This window comes from Anabas testudineus, chromosome 11 (assembly GCF_900324465.2).
Source record: "Anabas testudineus chromosome 11, fAnaTes1.2, whole genome shotgun sequence".
In the NCBI taxonomy this organism is placed as follows: Eukaryota; Metazoa; Chordata; class Actinopteri; order Anabantiformes; family Anabantidae; genus Anabas; species Anabas testudineus.
Genome location: NC_046620.1, coordinates 1,066,048 through 1,084,026, shown reverse-complemented (window position 1 = coordinate 1,084,026; position 17,979 = coordinate 1,066,048). Strand labels below are relative to the sequence as shown.

Below are 17,979 nucleotides of genomic sequence, written 5' to 3'. Positions count from 1 at the left end.
GAAGTTAAATATATTATTCGTTGTAATAGAAAAGTTCAAACCATCATTACTGTCATCAAGAGGATTGAACATGTGACACTGAATGAACAAGGGAACAAATGGGAGATGACTCTGAGGATCATGTAGAACATTTCAGAGTTTAACAAACAGCTTCATCCAACACTACAAACACCTCTCTGTCATCAGGAGAAGCTGGAAATCTATTTCTCACAGATCCAGGTTCTGACTTCACCACCGTTATATCTATAATGTTTAAAACTTCCTTGTTGATCACAGGATACAACGTACAGATCTGTAGGAGACGGACTCTCTGTCCAGGATCTGTGGGGGAAATAAAATATTGTTTCATCATTAAATATAAGATGTATTATTATTATTATTATTATTATTATTATTATTATTATTATTATTATTATTATTATTATTCAGCTTGTTCCTTCATATGTTCTTAACTTTCTAAAGAGCAGAGCAGAGGCAGGTCGTCCTTCATGCTGACACTAAGTTAAAGGAACCAAAGTCCCAGTAGTTGGACTCTAAATGTTGAACTGAGTTTTTCTTCCATCAGTTTTTGTTCAGTCTGGTACAAAAAGCAGCTCCCAGTCCATAAACTGAACTGGGACCAGTGTTTGAACAGTGTTTGAATAATAGAAATGTTAAAGATGACTTGTTGTCAACATCATGGTGCAGATGAAGAGAGCTCAGGTTCATTCACAGATTTGTTTTCTAGTTAAATCTGATTCAACATCTGGATGTTGTTCAAATTTGTCACTGTTGTTCATTGAACGTGGTTTTATTGGTTTCTAACTTTAATGGAATGAAATAGAATCAAAAACTGTCTCACGTTTCACTCAGAGATGAATTATCCACCCATTCCCATTTATATCCTGTAGATAGTTTTTTGTCCTCCACCGTCCGAAGACCGATCCAGGACTCTTCATTCTGAATCATGTTGGTGACAAATTCCTAAAAGTTCAAAAGACACATTCATCATTTCACCTTTTAATATTAGTAACAAGTGATGTAATGATGATAATAAATAATAAAACAAGAAGCTAAAAGAACATTTTATTAAAGTAAAAAGGAGAAATGATCTGAGAGTTAAGATCAATAGAGGAAAATATCACTTTAACTGTTCTCATGACAGAATGAGTCCAAACTCTGTGATGAGGTCTCAGAGCTTCTGTTGGCAGCAGGTCAGAAACACCAGGAACAGATCACTGGTAGTTCATCAGAGATCACACACACATGAACAAACACACTCACCTGTTCCTCTTTGCTGTTGATCGACACCAGATCTGATCTGTTCTCCTCACAGTCCGCTCTGCTCTGAGACCAGGTTTTCTTCTCAGTGTATTTTCTGTAACAGCTGCATCCAAACTTCGTCCATCCTTCAGAACATTCTTGTGAAATAAGAGTTTTAGAGACATATTTCATGTTATTCAGTGTCACATTTAAAAGAATTATACTTGTATTGTTTCTTGTTATTCTGAATTACTGCTGTTTTCTTAATGTTTCTCACCTTTGGTTTTGATGTTTAACTTCTTTTCTTCATGTTGTGTCCTGTTGATCGTCGGCTCTTCAGGAAAACAACATTATACGAAACTATAAAACTGTAGAAATAAATTCTGCCGAGTGGATCTGGATCTTTTTCTCACCTGGAGTTTGATCCTTTAGCTGCTTCATATCCGTCTGTAACTCACCGTAGCTGTTGTTCAGGTTGTTGAATCTGTTTTGCAGCTGCTCTTTTTCTGCTGTGACGAAAACATCTGATGGAAACACAACAGGACTTAAACCTCAAACCATTAAATGATCAGCTGGTACATTACTATAATGTTGTTGCAGTGTTCGTTATGTTTTGAAGTTAATATGCTGCAGTTTTCTTCCTGTGCAGCACTGAAAGTTATCCAGTCCAGTCATAAACCAAACTAGTGGATATAACCTGTACAACATGTAACTCTGCCTGAGACCTTTTATTGTCTGTTATTTTAATGCTGCCTCTCAGTAGACGGAGTCCTGACTCCTTCCTCACTTGTGACGTCTGACTGAGAAGAAAACTGCAGTTTGAATAAAATAAAACAACAACACAGCATCAAACATTCTCTGTTAGTAGGTTTCTACTGGTCCAACAAACACAAACACCAGCTCGACTTCTGTCCAGTATCATGTTTTCTCATTCAGCTCTCACCAATGTGTAAAGTTGTGTCCTACGTTCTGTAGCTGGTAGCAACATTTGGTAGAACAGTGTCATCAGTGCTCTTCATAGACAGATAATAGTCCTTCAGTCTGTCTAACAGTTTGTCCATTTGTCAGATCAATGCATCATGTGAACTAGTTTAGTCTTTGCTGCTGAGTTTGATCTTACAGAGTGTGAACAGGATGATGATCCCAGCCGTCATCAGCAGACACAGCACTCCGAGACACAGAGCAGCTCCTCTCAGAAACTTTGAACTTGGTCTTTGGACTGGAAGGTGATGGTTGGTGTGTGGCCCTACAGAGACAAAAACACAGCAGCTGATGGAAGCAACATGGCTTTCGTAGGTATTACCCATCATTCTTGTTCTGATCGTAACTTTTTCTTCATAAGATTCGAACATTTGAGATGATCCATGATGGACAAACTGAACTGTTGACTCACAGTTTCTCTCTTCCCTGTATAAAGCTCCACAGACTGTCATGCGGGACTTTCCCCTCTTCCTGCCGTCTACTTGCTCTTTGCACAGAGCTGATGATGATTCCACTGACTCAACACTGATCAGTCAACTGTTACTTTAATTGATAAAAATAATGGAACCAGTGAAATAGACCTGAGGAGACATCTTCTACCCACAGAGCTCAGGTACAGTTTGTTGGTAGAACATCATCCAACTAACTAAATCTAGAAAACACACATGTTGATACTGTTCATGAAATGTCTGATGGCTGCAGCTCACTGGAGTTTAGAAAACTGGCTTCACACATTAGTCCAACATGATTTAAAGACAAAGATGGACGAGAGTCGCTGGTTTATCAGAATTCTTCACTTACCTCCTTCTCGCGACTGAACGTCATCGAGATACTGTCTAATTTTGTCTGCATTGTCGTAGATGTGTTCTTCAGTTTCCCTCTTTTCTCCATTGTTCTTCACCCTTCTGTTGAATCTAACCTTCTTCTCTGATGACATAGTGTTTCACTATGTTGATGACTTACTACTGTGCTCTGTGCTCTGGAACAGTGAATATTATAAATGTAGTGCTATTAATACTGTGCTGGTGCTGTCACAGTTTTGTGGTCAGCCTTCTGTCTGCTTTCAGAGAACATTGAGGAAGTAGCAGTAAGGTCAGCTCCTATATGTTCATATGACGTGTTGGATAAAAATAAACTTCAGTTTGTGGCTTTCATTTCTTTAGAGGCAGCAGCGTCTAGTTTCTATGAAACCATCTTAACAAAGTATAAACACAGCACTGTAATAAAAATAATAAGTTGATTAAAAATTGTGACAGTTTGCAGATACAAAGTTTTCTGTCAGCAACAATATGCATCACTAACACCTTCTTTATATATAGCCCCCTCCTACACACACCGACAGACATAAAGTGGAAACAGGAAATGTATGTTTGTTTAGTTTTCAGTGGCTTTAAGAAAAACTCAAACTTAAACTCTTCGGCAAAATGTCATTTGATGATTGATAAATAAAAGGTGGTGGTCTAAAGATTGGAACCAGACGGTCACCAGCTCAAGCCCCAGGATTATATCTGGGTGTTGGGGTGAAAAAGCAGCACTCGTCACTCTCTCATCATCAACACACCCTCAAACAAAGCCCTCACCCCTTTTGATTTTAATGGTAGGGACATGTCCCACCCAATATTTTGGACAAGGACAAATATTTGACCTAAAGGTGACAGATCTACTGTCTCTGAAGACCAACTCTGTACCAACATAAAGAGTCTTTATACTTGTTAATGCACTAAACTGGGCTTCCTCTTACAGTTTAAACTCCAAATTCAGGAAATGGTTGTTTTTAACACTGCACCCCCGCTCAGTGACTAATGTATCCTGTTAACACAGCAGATATTTATCCACCACCTACTTGTGCTTAAGACAGACCACAAAGTGAGTTAATAGCCCCAACTTATAGTTTTATATTTTTATTTTATATTATTTTTACATTATTGTTTTAATGGTTCCTGTGATCATTTTTTAAGATTAAAGATATAAGTGTCTTTGGTTCCCCCAAGCAAATGAGAACCATGAAAAGGCCACCAGGAAAACCTGCACAGAGTGAGGCTAGTCCTGAGCAGTCAACTGAATTGGAAGAACAAGATCCAAGGTTATCAGGTCCTGGGATAATTCACTGGCCAAAGGAAGAGAAAGAAGCCACTGACATTAAAACAAGGAAGTTCCTTACAATGGAGGGTTTCACCCCAAACCCATCACCCTGGGACTGTACACTAAGAGGAAGGGAGGAGGCCGAGGCCTAGTGAGCATCAGAGCTATTATGCAGGATGAAACAACAAAGATCCACGAGTACATCAGGAAGATGGCCCCAACTGATGACGTGCTCAGTAAATATCTCTGGCAGAAGAACCCCCAGGAGGAAGAGGGGCAAGAACAGGAACTATCATAGAAGGAGAAGCCCCAGAATGGCATCTACCACTGGCAGATAGAAGAGATGGTGAACGTCAAAAAATCCCACCAGTGGCCGGACAAAGCCGGATTAAAGGGCAGGACAGAGGCTCGAATCATGGATGAAGTCCCCCCCACCCCAAGGAAGACCCCAGGTTCAGGCTGTGCAAAGATGCCCCTGAGACATCCAGCACTAAACAACAGGGTGCAGGAGGCTAACAGGCAGGTGTCTGGCATAGTTTACAGGAACTTCTGTGCTGAGTACAGGCTGGAAGCCCCAAGTTTAAAATGGGACTCACCTACAAAGATGGTTGAACACGACCAAGCTAAGATCCTGTGGGACTTCCAGAGGCAGACTGACAAACTGGTAATGGCCAACCCACTGGACAAACAGAGGAAGAAGGCCGTAGTGATAGATGTGGCCTTACTGAGTAATGGCAGCATCAGAATCAGCATGAGAAGATCGAGAAGTACCAAGGGCTTAGAGAAGAGCTGGAGAAGACAACAGTGGTACTAGAACAGCTAAGATAATCACGGCAGCACAGGAACAAGCTTGATAGAGGCTGAGTCTTCCACACCAGAACCTTTGAGCTCCCAGGCCTCTGGTAGAGGGCCCGGGCTCGAACCACAAAGATCAACCACAAGTTTTTAAATCCATTTACAATTGAACTTGTGGTTATCTGTTCTTTGACAGCAGTGGTACTGAATACGTGACAGTTTTAACCTCAAAACAAACAGCAGTTCAGTTCCAGGTTTCATTATTTCATACTTACCAGTTCTCTGTAAGCCAACCAGACTGTACAGTTCCTTATTCTCTAACGTCTCCACCTGGATGGACTCTCTCGTTCTGTCCTCTTGAACTTCTCTGATAAAATCTGAAACACTTTCAAGTTCTGTCGACATGTTGAGGAACGAAACAGCTAAAAACTCACTGAACTTCTTTTTGACCCGTCTTCACCGTCTGTTTCTCGCTCGGGCAGCTTTCAACAGAGAACAATAAGGAAGTAGTGGCAGGACAAACCACAACCACAATTTACTATATTACTTTATATGAGTATATGATGAAATCCATTAAATAGGTACATATATATATTTGTTAGATATGATCCACATATCAGAGTTTGAAACTTTTTGAAAGATATTTATAAACTACTTTTAATATTTAAATATTCATTTCATTTACGTTTCCTGTCTGGTCTCTCACACACACACACACAAACACACAAACACACACACATTCACACACACACACTCACACACACACACACACACACACACACACACACACACACACACACACACACACACACACACACACACTATAAAACAAAAATAAATCACATTTACCTTTTCTGACACAGGAAGTATGACATCTGGCCTCAGTTATTTCCAGTACATTCAACACCATCCGGCCTGCACTGCTGGGAGAGAAATTAAAAAACATGCAGGTCAACACTCCCCTGATTTCCTGGATCATGGACTACCTCACTAACCGCCCACAGTACGTCCACCTGCAGAACTGTGTGTCTGACACTGTGGTCTGTAGCACAGGTGCTCCACAGGGGACAGTTCTGTCTCCATTCCTCTTCACCCTGTACACCTCAGACTTCAGGTACAACTCAGAGTCCTGTCATCTTCAGAAGTTCTCTGATGACTCTGCAGTTGTAGGATGTATTTAGGGTGGAGATGTCACGGAGTACCGTGGAGTGGTGGACAGTTTTGTGGACAGGTGTGGACTCAACCATCTGCAACTTAACATCAACAAAACAAAGGAGCTGGTGATGGACTTCAGGGAAATCTGGGAGTCCTGTCATCTCTCTCTCTCTACAGGGGGAGGAGGTGGAGGTTGTATCTGAGTACAAATACCTGGGAGTGTACCTGGACAACAAACTGGACTGGACCAAAAACTCCCCCCTCTGTAAGGGGTGGAGGAAGTGAAAGTGTCATATACTTGCTGTGAATATATTGACCCGATTTCATTTATCTATTTACGTATTCTGTATATATATTGAGTTTTTCTGTATTGATGTTATTGGTTATGTGTATTTATGTTGGTGTTGGATCTTTCCTGTTTGTGGTTCCTTTTCTTTCTGTCTGTGTTGAGAACAATGGTAATGAGGCAAAATTATTTCCCTCTGGGATTAATAAAGTTTTTTGAATCTTGAATCTTGAATCTTGAACAGTCTTTGTTCCTTCCACTCGACCCAACAGGTCGAGGCAGATGGCCGCTCACTCTAAGCCGGATTCTGCCCGTAGTTTCTTCTTTTAAAAGGAGTTAAATTCCATTAGTCAGGGAGGATCGGGGCCTAGTTTTCCTCTTTATGCTAAACTCTGACTATTCGGACTATTTCATCATGGCCTTGTGTTTGTGATACTTCTTTAAATATAATACCAAGGAATTGGCAGCAGATGTTGCTGTTTTTCACTGTGTCTCATGCTTCTAAACAGCTGGAGAACAGTTTCAACACAGTTTCTTCAAACTGATTCAGTGCTTCAGAAGACTCAAGTCAAGGCAGAGCACAGGATGTGGGAGGAGTCAGACAGGAAGTGGATCATGACACCAACACTTGACACATCAAACTATTTAAACTAAATGAAAGATCACATATTATATATAAGTGTATTTTTCCAACTAACTGATCCTTGATGAAAAGAGTTTTTCTTACAATATGTTCCATCAGTAGATTTCACATGGTTCAAGTTAAAAATTTACACCAATTAGATTTAAAACGATCAGTTTGAGTTTATTCAGTAAAACTAACTGAACAGGTGTTTCTCTCTCCTGATTATAATCTTCTAGCTAAATGTAAGTAGATGCTGACTCTGAGAAAATGAGGATGATACAGGCAGTTCTTTCTGTAGGACTAGATCTGTGTGGAGAAGTGAAAACTGGTCCAGTGGAACCAGAGAAGAGTCAATAATGTCACCATCTGCTGGTTAAATCCTTGATCTTACATCAGTGGGTGAAATAAATCAGAGAAAGATGTAGTGAATGTAAATAAACATGTCTACATGTTACTATTGGTATTATCTCACTGTGAGACTTTTATTTTGAAGTAGAGGCTGCTTTAGACGCTCACCCTACTTACCCTTGTAAGTCGCTTTGGATAAAAGCGTCTGCCAAACGACTAAATGTGAATCTTCATGACTTCCTGTCTCACCTTTTTTCACTTTACATTTTATCTTTTTCTCCCTCTCAGCACTTCCCACACTCAACTGGTGTCTGCTCCTGTTGTGCAGCCTGATTTGAGGTTCTAATGTTTTCTCCTGTGTTGTTCTCCGTCTGCCTGCGGAGCCCCGTTTAACACACGTTGAATGGTGAAAGACCTCAGGCTTCAGACATGAGTCCAACATCATTTAAACACGTAGCAACAAACACAAACTTAACTTAACTTACCTCCTTCCTGTGACTGAAAATCCTCATTCACATAGATTTCCATGTCCTCTGCTCCTCGATTGCATCTCACCTTTTTTAATGAATCTTGGTTGGCGTAAATATCTGAAGACATCTTGTTTTCTGCTGCTAGAATAGTTCAAACACCAACTATGGAGGTTGTAAGAGCAGTGCTATATACAGTATACTGTGCTTAAACAGCTGTGTGTGTGTGTGGTTTATTAAACATTAAGAAAGTAGCAGGAAGTCCAACTTCCTTTTATTTTTTGTGCATAAAAATAACTTATGGCTGAGTTTTGTGGTCTTCATTCTTTCACTAATTGACTAGTGTTAGTCATTATGAACCTGTAGCCGACACAAAGGCTGCAGGGGTAGAAAAGAACACAACTCTGACCACCTTAAAGTAAAATAGTTAAAGAAAGAGCTTCTTTCAGGAAGGATCTTTATGTGTTGGACCCGTGACTAACACTCTAGCTTTGTCTCGATAAGGACAGAGGTCAGTCTGACCTGTTGATCAAGGTCAGCATGACCCTCCTGTCATTTTGATGGACACACCTCAGTTTTCCCGCTTGTTGTTTGCTGTGTTTCTCTCATTGATGCTTTGCCATTGACATTTACTGCAGCTGCTGCTTGTGTCTTTTCGCCTTCAGTCTTTTGACAAAACCACAAAAGAGCTAAAAACTAACGGAACTTCTTTTTGACCAGTCATCACTGTCAGGCAGCTTTTAACAGTACATCAGTGAAGTATCAGCAGATTAAACCCAACACAGATACTTTAACATGTTTGTTTCTATCTGATGAAAACCTTCATTCTTCTGTTGTAAATGTAACTAAGGGCCTTTTTGGTCCATGCATTCAGTTCTCAGACATCTTAATAAACAGTCATGCTTAGTCTTTATGGTTTCTCTTTATCCAGTGCTGTCAACGTTTGCAGGAGATGTTTTTCTAGGGAGTGCGGCAGTTCATGTGAGACGGCATCTTTCCAGAGATGTGAGCATTTTCCGAAGGTCTATGAAGTGCAGAATATGAGAGATGAACATAAATTGTCATCTACAGAGTCAGTAAAGCATGTTGGAAAAGAACAGACAGAGAGAAATGATAAGAAAGAAATGACAGTACTGGAAAGTGATGTGGAGCCAGTCTACTGCTAACGCTGGGTGAACATCATTCCTGGTCTTCATCGTAGACGTGTTTCTTATTTCTTGGTATGAAGCAGTTTATTCCGGAGAATTTAGTTGAATATATGATGGAGAAGCAACACATACTCAGCTCACAGATAACAGGGTGTGGCAGTAAGGAGGAGTTTATCGTTGATGATGATGTAGGTGACATCTTAATGTTCAATATGTGTAAATGTGTGTGTTTAGATTTTATAATCCCAGGGTATGAAAGTATTAGAGCAGATGGGTCTGACAGCGCAGGTGGAGAATGTACCACATTTATAATGCAGGTATAAGAGGATCAATCTTAGCTGTGGAAGTCCGGAGCAACATAATTCAATATAAACCATCTTAAACTTGAAGAAACCATCGAGCATGTTTTCCTTCAGTGTAGCAGCCACACAAATGAAAGGACAGAGTTTTCTAGGCGATTGTCTTGTAGATTTGTTAGCTTTTCTGTGAAATCTCCTGCAGAGGGCGGTAATTATCCTCACACTAACCAGTTGACATGATTGTGAGTCTGATTCTGATATTTAGCTCTTTAAGCTGTGTCTGGGTTCCTGACTCTGTCTCTGGAATCTGATTTTGTCTCTCTTTTTGGTTCTGGACTTTTCTCTGTATGTTGTGGATGTTAGTTTAGAAGTGCTCTGTGGTGTTGGGACTTTTAATAAAGTCCAAACACGAGCCTCATCATTTGAAACTTGATAAATTAAAGAAAAGATTTAGCTCTGGAACAAACTTTTACATCATCTGTCAATCCATTTAAAATCTATAGTTTCACTGCTGTAGCTCGAATTATCATAAAAGTAATCATGTACACATCCTGTGTTTGGCATTACTGCCACCATCAGGTCAAATCCTGCTATTACACACAACAAAACTATCATCTAATGGGCTCTTATTGTCCTTTTCATGTTCTGACGTTACATACTTTTGTGAACTTTTCCATGTTTCATGTAATAAACGACACAAAGCTCGAGGTGAACGTGTGTTTGCAGGCTGGCAGTGAAACAACAGTTTATAATATACAAGTCTTATGTTTTGTCTTTAAAAATCAGCCATTTGAGGTCATAAGCTTAAAAGATACTAACTGGGCTCTACACACACTCTGCTTCCCGTCATCTCTCCCTCGCTCTCAGGTCAGCTGTCACTGCTCAGTTTGTCAGGACGACATCCAGAGCTGGAAAAACACAGGAGCTGTGCTGACAACAAGCTGGTCAATCAGAACCGAGCTGGATGAGGGAGGAGGGGATTTTAAGACAACAGATATAAACTTGTATCAGTGCATCAGTACATTTACATGTTGTTCTTCCACATAATAAAGCACAGCTCATCTTCTCATATTTGATTTTATTGTGTAGTTTTTAAAGAAGAACAGCAGGAACCCTGGAAATGATATAATTGTTCAGGGAAAGTCATCATTACACGATAGTTATATGTTAAACTGTGAGATCACCAGTGGTGATGTATCCTTTTGATCAGTTTAATACAGATCTGAAATGAATTGGCGTTATTTCAAAATATTATTTATATAGAAATGAACAAAGCAGATATTAAAGGTCACTATAGAACGTGTGGTTTTAAAGCACTATGTCTGAACACACTGTGTCTCAAAGCTATTTAATGAACATAGTGGCCATGTTGACTCCACCCACCACAACATTAAAACGATCAGGCTTTAATGTTTTGTATATTTATGTATATGATATATAATCGGATTAACTATAATTTATTAATAACATGCACATTTAAAAAATGCATGAACAAAATGAAAAAGCTTAAAAGCAAAGAACAGAGGGACGATATCTGTGTCATCAAGAGGATCGAACATGTGAGAGTTTAACAACAGCTTCATCCAACACTACAAACACCTCTCTGTCATCAGGAGAAGCTGGAAACTAGTTCTCACAGATCCAGGTCTTCCGATCGTGACCATAATCTCTGCTTTGTGTCCATCTTCCTTGTTGATCACAACAGGCTGCGTTGGACCACTCTGTAGGATCTTTAAACTCTGGTACTGCCCAGACCCTGTGGAACAAATTCAATATAAAATCAATTTAAACTGGACTGAAACTACGTTCTAATAAACCTGCTTAAAGCTTTTTGATACTTCAGATGTTTCTGTATTTTATTTTAGGGGATCTGCAGACAGGCTCAGATTCACCATCCTGTGGTTCTTTTTTAAACTAACATCGACTCTAATGACAACAAACAGAAAATATCTCACGTTTCTGTCAGTGTTGATCCATCCACCCACTCCCACACGAATCCTGCTGATGTCCAGTTCGTCTTTAGACCAATCCAGGACTCTTCATTCGCGTTCAGCTGGGTGACAAATTCCTAAAAGACAATAAGAGACAACAATCATGACTAAACAACATGGCTGGATGAAGGAGCTGACGTCAGATCTGCTGGTTTATTATCACTCATGTAATTTCAACATGTCCACAACTGTCTTCACACACTCGCTGTCTGAAACATGACAACATGACAGATCACTGGTAGTTCATCAGAGATCACACACACATGAACAAACACACTCACCTGTTCCTCTTTGCTGTTGATCATCACCAGATCTGATCCTCTGTTCTCACAGTCTGTCCTGCTGTCAAACCAACCTTTCTTCTCGGTGGATTTAAAGTAACAGCTGCATCTGAATCTCGTCCATCCTTCAGGACATTTCCCTTAAAGAAAGATTTCATGTTATTCATGGTCAGTTTTAAGATCAGAAGCTTCACTGTGTGGGTTCAGATCTTTACTTCCTTCCACTTCTAACTTTTATTCCTACCTTTTAATTCTACGTTTTAATTTACAGAACACCAGAAAACATCCACATAGTAAAACATGTCTTTTGTTAAACAGTTAAAAGTAACTGAAGTGAATGTGTCTTCACTTCCTGTTTATTCGGTAATAACTGGTCTAATGCTGTGGAAGGTGAGTAAAGCTCTATCAGACACATTATATCCTATAAATTACACAGATATTTACTGTTTGTTGTTAAATCTTCTCACCTTCGATTTTCACCTTCAGCTTTTTGACCTCATCTTGTGTCTGTGTTTGTTTTTTATTCAGTGTTTCATATCGACTCTGTAGTCGACTGTGTCTGACCTCCAAATCTGCACGGAAACAAGAAGAGAGAACACTCATTCACACTTATGAGAAATTTCCAGTTGAACTAATTCATCTAACTGAGTGACTTTGGACTTTGGAGAAAAGCCGCCCAGACACAAACTCCACACTGAAAGGCACCCTGACCCGTGGATTTGAACCCAGGTCCTTCTGATTAAAACTCGTACCTGCGTGTTTGTCCTGGATCAGCGTGTAGTTCTTGTTCAGGTCGTCATATCTGAACAGCAGCTCTTCTTTTTCCAAACCTAAAATATCTGGTGAGAATCCACAGTGTCCTGTAAGTGACTGATTTGACTTTAGAACAACTTCAAACTGAATACAAACATGTGTGCCGTGTAAAGTTGGACCCTGTCTTTCATTGATTATCCTGTTAACAGTCTTATTAAAACATTTCTCACCTGGTATTTGATCCTTCAGCTGCTTCATTTCAGTCTGTGACTGACGATAACTGTTGCTCAGGTTGTTGAATCTGCTCTGAAGCTGATCTTTTTCTACTCTGATTAAAACGACTGATGGAAACACAACAAACCAAGAAACAGACTAAGAAAAACAAAGACCATACAGAATAGTGTGATTTGCTGTTTTCACAGGTCTTGAACCTGCTGTGTGTTGAGTTCACTCAGGGAGTCGTGATCAGATGGAAACTGAGTGTTTACAGCAGCTGAACTATGAGTTCTGAACAAGAAACATCTACATGAATATTCATGTGTTTAAAGAGGGTTTCAAGTGGATTAAACCTCCTCACATCGTATGATGATCGCAGCCAGAATCAGAAGATACAGCAAAACCAGAGACACAGTGAAAACTCTGAAGCAGCTTCTTCTAACAGCTGGAAGCTTCTTCTCTCTGTTTGATTCTACAGAGGAATAAACAGGCAGAGAACATGATTTATTAACAGTAAACATGGAGGTATTTGTGAATAAAATCCAAATCAGTTTGTTTTTCATTCAGCAGAATTAAATGAAAAAAGAATGAAGGGACCTTTAATCTAATCTACAGACGTCTGTGAGGATCATCCAGGTCGTTTCTGAAGTTATTTCACATTTCAAACCCTATTTGTGCATAAGAGTTGTACAACTGTCCTTTAAAATGTTGGACTGAGACCAATGAAACCAAGCTCTGAGTGAGACACAAGCTGTGTTCATGACATGGAGAAAATGGGATTTCACATATTTTACTGTATTTTTTTTCTTTTTTTACAGAAATATAACAGAGAAATTAAACGCACTGTTGAAGTCATCAGAGCTGGATATTTACAGAAGAGCTTTACATTGACCAATGGAAAAAGAACTGAGAGTCATAATTCGAATTAGTAATTAGTAATTTTCCTAATAAATCTCTTTGTAAGTATGAAATATTATTCTATAATTATAAGATCTGCCCTCTAAGTCAGGTCTGTTACGTTACATTTTCATCTGTCCATTATATTAATTGATTATCCTATTAAAAGACACCTTTGATGAGTAATTTAAAGATTAAAAAACACATTTGAAACTCCAGCATATTAACATATATTTAGTAACTGATGAGTACAATATTCATTATTTGATACTGACCAACATCACCGAGCTGCAGCTCCACCTTGACGTTCTCTCGCTTTCTTCTGTCCTCTTGTTTTCTGATATATTTCACCTTCACATCTGAACCAGGTTGAATTCCTGTCGACATGTTGAGAAACAAAGGAGCTAAAAACTGACTGAACGTCTTTCTGACCAGTCTTCACTCAGTCAGGCAGCTTTCAACACAGAGCATCAGGGAAGCAGCAGCAGATCAAACCACAACCACAGATACTCTAACCACATGATACCTGATTAAGCCTGATAACACGTTTGGTAAAAAGTTTCATATCTTCTGATCCCACAGTTTGAAATAAAATGGTGTGAACTGTTGTTGACACAGGAAACTACATGTGTGGTCTGTACAGTTATCTATTGAACTTCCTTCTTCACGCTGTTTTCATTTTCAGGGATACTTCACTTCATTCTTGTTGCTCTATGAAAAAGTACTTGACTTGAACCTTCAGTCAGTGAACACAGCACAGGTGAGTCAGTAAGTAAGTGAACAAACCATCCAATCAGTGAACACAAACTAAACTGATTATGACAAAATCAGAGCCAACTGAACCAACTGACAACTGAACCACTCTAATCTAGGGACATGATGAATGTTCACTGTCCTTAATTCATGAAGCCATTTAAAAACTAATGCATCAACAGTTTTTCACGACACGTAGAGAGACATGATCAACCAGTTTGTCTTTGTGTATCCCCAAGACAAACAGCTTGAATTGGTAGCTTAGCAAAAAAACAAATCCACGTAAAACACACAGTTCTGTTTTCAAAAAGCCTAGATTCAAAAATCCTGATCTTCACTGTATACGAACAGACACGTAGCCTACAGGCTGACGATTAGTTTAAAGACTCCTGATGGAAAGTTTCTGCAGTTATTAAAAAATGATCTGGCAACAGGTAAAAGAAACTGGACTGATTAAAGTCTTGTGAGATAGTGGTCTGCAGAACTCAGGAGTTCAGTCCTGCATCATGTCGGACAGTTAGCAAAACACTTCCAGCAATAAAACCAGTGATGTTTACGTTCTGCTGGATTTATTATTAGATTAATTCAGTAATTAATTTTTAAACAAGAACACAGAGCAGCTGTATTCAAACACAGCAACATGCATTTATTACCCATAATTCCCTGCTCTTATCACAACATGTTCCTCACAGTGAAACTTGACTAATGATGGATGAACTGAACTGTGCTGTGACTCCCTCATTGTATCTCAGTCATCAGTGTGTGAAGCTCACCAGACCCTATCAAGCTGTGCTTCCTCTGTCCGGTCACGTAGTTGATCTTTGCACTTTTAAAACAGCCTTGATCAGAATGAAATAATCCACTGAACTGAAATCCAACAGAAAACGAGTTCTTTACTTAGAAACTGAAGTTTTTTATTGAAATTACATTTGATTATTGATCAATTGTTAACAAAGAGATTAGAGAAGTGAGGTTTTAACCAGTAGCTCATTAGTTTATTCCATCTGTAGTTAAAAAGCAGAACCCATTTCTTCTTCTGTTGTCTTGACTCTAAACGCAGGTCGGACTGTGGTTGTACTGAACAGTTTCCAGGTGGGAATGAGACTAACTGTGTAAATGTGATCAGAGAGTTTCCCTGAATCAAATGAGAAGGACAAATGAATAATGTCTCACTCTGGAACAGACTCTTGGGTTTGTTGCACTATAGAGTCTCAGCTACTTTCCTCATGCTGGGTCCCAGTTCTTTCTTTGCCGGACTGTTCACCTGTCTGGTTTAATCCTCACCTGGACTCTTGTTCTACCTGCATGTTTGACCTGACTGGCCCCTTTGTAAGCTCTTTTATTGGTTAATAAATGTCTTTGTCTCCCAGCTTTGTCTACATTTGAATCCACTGTTTTCTGCCTCGTCTCTTGACACGTTAGTATTTTTACATGTTGTGAGCTGTGATCAACAGTCTATGATCTTTACTCTTTTATTGTTGGAGAAGAAGAAGTTCATTGAAGATTGTTGTGCAGATTGAAACCAGGAAACTCCTAAAACATCTGTTTCTCACATTTCTGCCATTTGAACCAGAAGACGCTGAAGACAGCAGCACAAAGATGCCCTCTTGTGGTGGAACAGTAAACTGCAGGTTCATTAACTTGATAACAGTGGATTTTAAACTGAAGGTGGAAATGAATTTAAAAGTAATACGACTGTTCTATTATGAAGCCTAACTTAGGTTAGTTTAACCTGGGAGAAATGTAAACAGCTTTCTTTGAAATATCATCAAAATAACAGTTCTTAGCTGATCATGACACAGATTAAGATAGTTACTAAATTCAGAAACACAGAACCACTCCCTTACAGTCCTGTTCCATCTCTGTCTTCACTCTGAAACTCAACAGTCTCTGTAACTATGGACTAAACACTTGTTCCAGTTTAATGATACCAGAACCAATGAGAATTATTCTAAAACACTGAAATAAAACTAAAATTCAGTCTTCTGCATTTTCTCCATCCTCCTCCACACATCTTGCTGCTCCATGTTGATTAGTTACTTTTCTGCAGTCGAATCTTATTTTCTAGTAAAGTCCACACACAACTACAGTATAAGTATAAGTATAAGTATAAGTGTCCATCCTCTTGTATTGTTTCCATCCAGACTGTTCGTCTCCATCCTACCACCAGATGTCTCCAGAGGGTCCTTTGGTCCCTGGTCTTGCTTTTCACCTGCCCCTCCCCTCCTGCTCTGTTTGCTGGGATTTTCCACCTGATTCTGCTTCACCTGTCACACACACCTGGCGGCCATCTTGTGTCTTCATCTCAGTATAAATACTTTGCCAGTTTGTTTGTTCAGCTTTGTAGCTACTATGGATTTTACCTTATGGATTTTTTTGGACTATAACGGTTTTCTGGAGTGATGTTTGGATTTTGGGACCTGTTAGGTGGATTTATGTTTGCTGGTTTGGATTCTTGCTGCGTTCTTTAAGGTAACTTTTCATATGCAAACCATTTTTTGAAATTGTGCTGCACATGTTAATGTTACCATCACGCTGGATCAACACACTTCACTGGAACAGATCTAGAAGATCTATGTACTGTATATTCACTGAATAGTTGTGCAACTTTTTATGACCAGATATTTGCAGCTGTTTGTAGAAGTTAGTGTTTATTAATATTCTATGATAACAATGATGATGTTACCCACATCACCTCCACCAGTAGAGAGCAGTGTTGCCTGTTATTATTTCAGCTTCAGTAAATCTCAAGAACTGCATGGTCACATCAGAGTTTGTTAGAGTTTACAGAAAAGGACCAGCTCATGGTGTGAAGCTGCATCCTCCTCTGTGTATTATGGTGGAGGTAGTGTTATGTTATATATTTCTCCTTCAGATGTGAAACAGTTTAAATTTCTGTCGAGATGTTGAGAAACAAAAGAGCTGAAAACCGACTGAACGTCTCTGAGACCTGTTTCTGAGTCATCAGATCTAAACAGAGAAAATCATGAAGCAGCAGCAGAACAAACCACAACCACAGATACTTTACTCATTTTGTTAGTGCCTGATTCAACCTACATTTTTATTGGACATTTTATTAAGTAGGGATGTAAGTTTCCTTCAGAAGCAGCTCTGTGTCCTCACATACAAATAGTTGTCAAAGCTGTTTCTGATCAAACATTATAGATACAAACATTCACATACACAGAAACATTCTTACGACTGCATAATTAAAGTAAGTGTCATTAACACGGATGATCTGTGTAAAACGTTTCTCCTCACAACCACAGTTTGAGACACATATTAAAAAAGATTAAAGCAAACGATTAAACTAAATTTACAATGTAGTAAATGTGTTGAATTACTCACCAGAAACAATGATGACACTTAACGCTGGTGGAGGTTTTTATTTAGCAGCAGCTCCGTCCACTCACACAGTTTCACTAATACAGTTTCTGTCTGTTCACACACTATCAACACAAATAGAAACAAACAACACACACAGTGCTTTAACACAGGAAATATGACGTGTAGCTAAAAACTCAACTCATCTCAACTTTATTTATAAAGCCCTTTAAAAACAGCCTTGACTGCCTAGAGTGCTGTCCAAAGCTAGTCAAAAGAAAAACAAGCAATTAAGACAATACTTAAAACTATGAAAAATAAATAAGATGACAATAA

General features: G+C 39.1%; 2 protein-coding genes across 4 annotated transcripts; both read right to left on the bottom strand.

The window, feature by feature from the left end:
* Positions 1-75: 75 nt before the first annotated feature.
* Positions 76-5,593, bottom strand: LOC113155236 (natural killer cells antigen CD94-like). Of its 3 annotated transcripts, none has more exons than XM_026349846.1 (7): positions 5,376-5,593; positions 2,363-2,488; positions 1,656-1,766; positions 1,520-1,576; positions 1,264-1,400; positions 842-963; positions 76-321 (listed from the first exon to the last, which is right to left on the bottom strand). In XM_026349846.1, exons 1-7 carry the CDS (start codon positions 5,503-5,505, stop codon positions 201-203), a joined length of 804 nt encoding a protein of 267 aa, XP_026205631.1. In that variant the 5' UTR covers positions 5,506-5,593; the 3' UTR covers positions 76-200. The 3 variants fall into 3 exon arrangements, with proteins under 3 accessions (XP_026205631.1, XP_026205630.1, XP_026205632.1); XM_026349845.1 differs by lacking the exon at positions 5,376-5,593 and adding an exon at positions 3,025-3,292; XM_026349847.1 differs by lacking the exon at positions 5,376-5,593 and adding an exon at positions 3,025-3,292 and having other exon boundaries at positions 1,701-1,766.
* Positions 5,594-10,877: 5,284 nt separating this feature from the next.
* On the bottom strand, positions 10,878-17,964 carry LOC113155257 (C-type lectin domain family 4 member M-like). Its single transcript, XM_026349886.1, has 9 exons — positions 17,668-17,964; positions 13,842-13,943; positions 13,031-13,141; positions 12,684-12,794; positions 12,453-12,539; positions 12,168-12,272; positions 11,701-11,840; positions 11,384-11,496; positions 10,878-11,184 (listed from the first exon to the last, which is right to left on the bottom strand). Exons 4-9 carry the CDS (start codon positions 12,709-12,711, stop codon positions 11,055-11,057), a joined length of 603 nt encoding a protein of 200 aa, XP_026205671.1. The 5' UTR covers positions 12,712-12,794; positions 13,031-13,141; positions 13,842-13,943; positions 17,668-17,964; the 3' UTR covers positions 10,878-11,054.
* Positions 17,965-17,979: the final 15 nt, after the last annotated feature.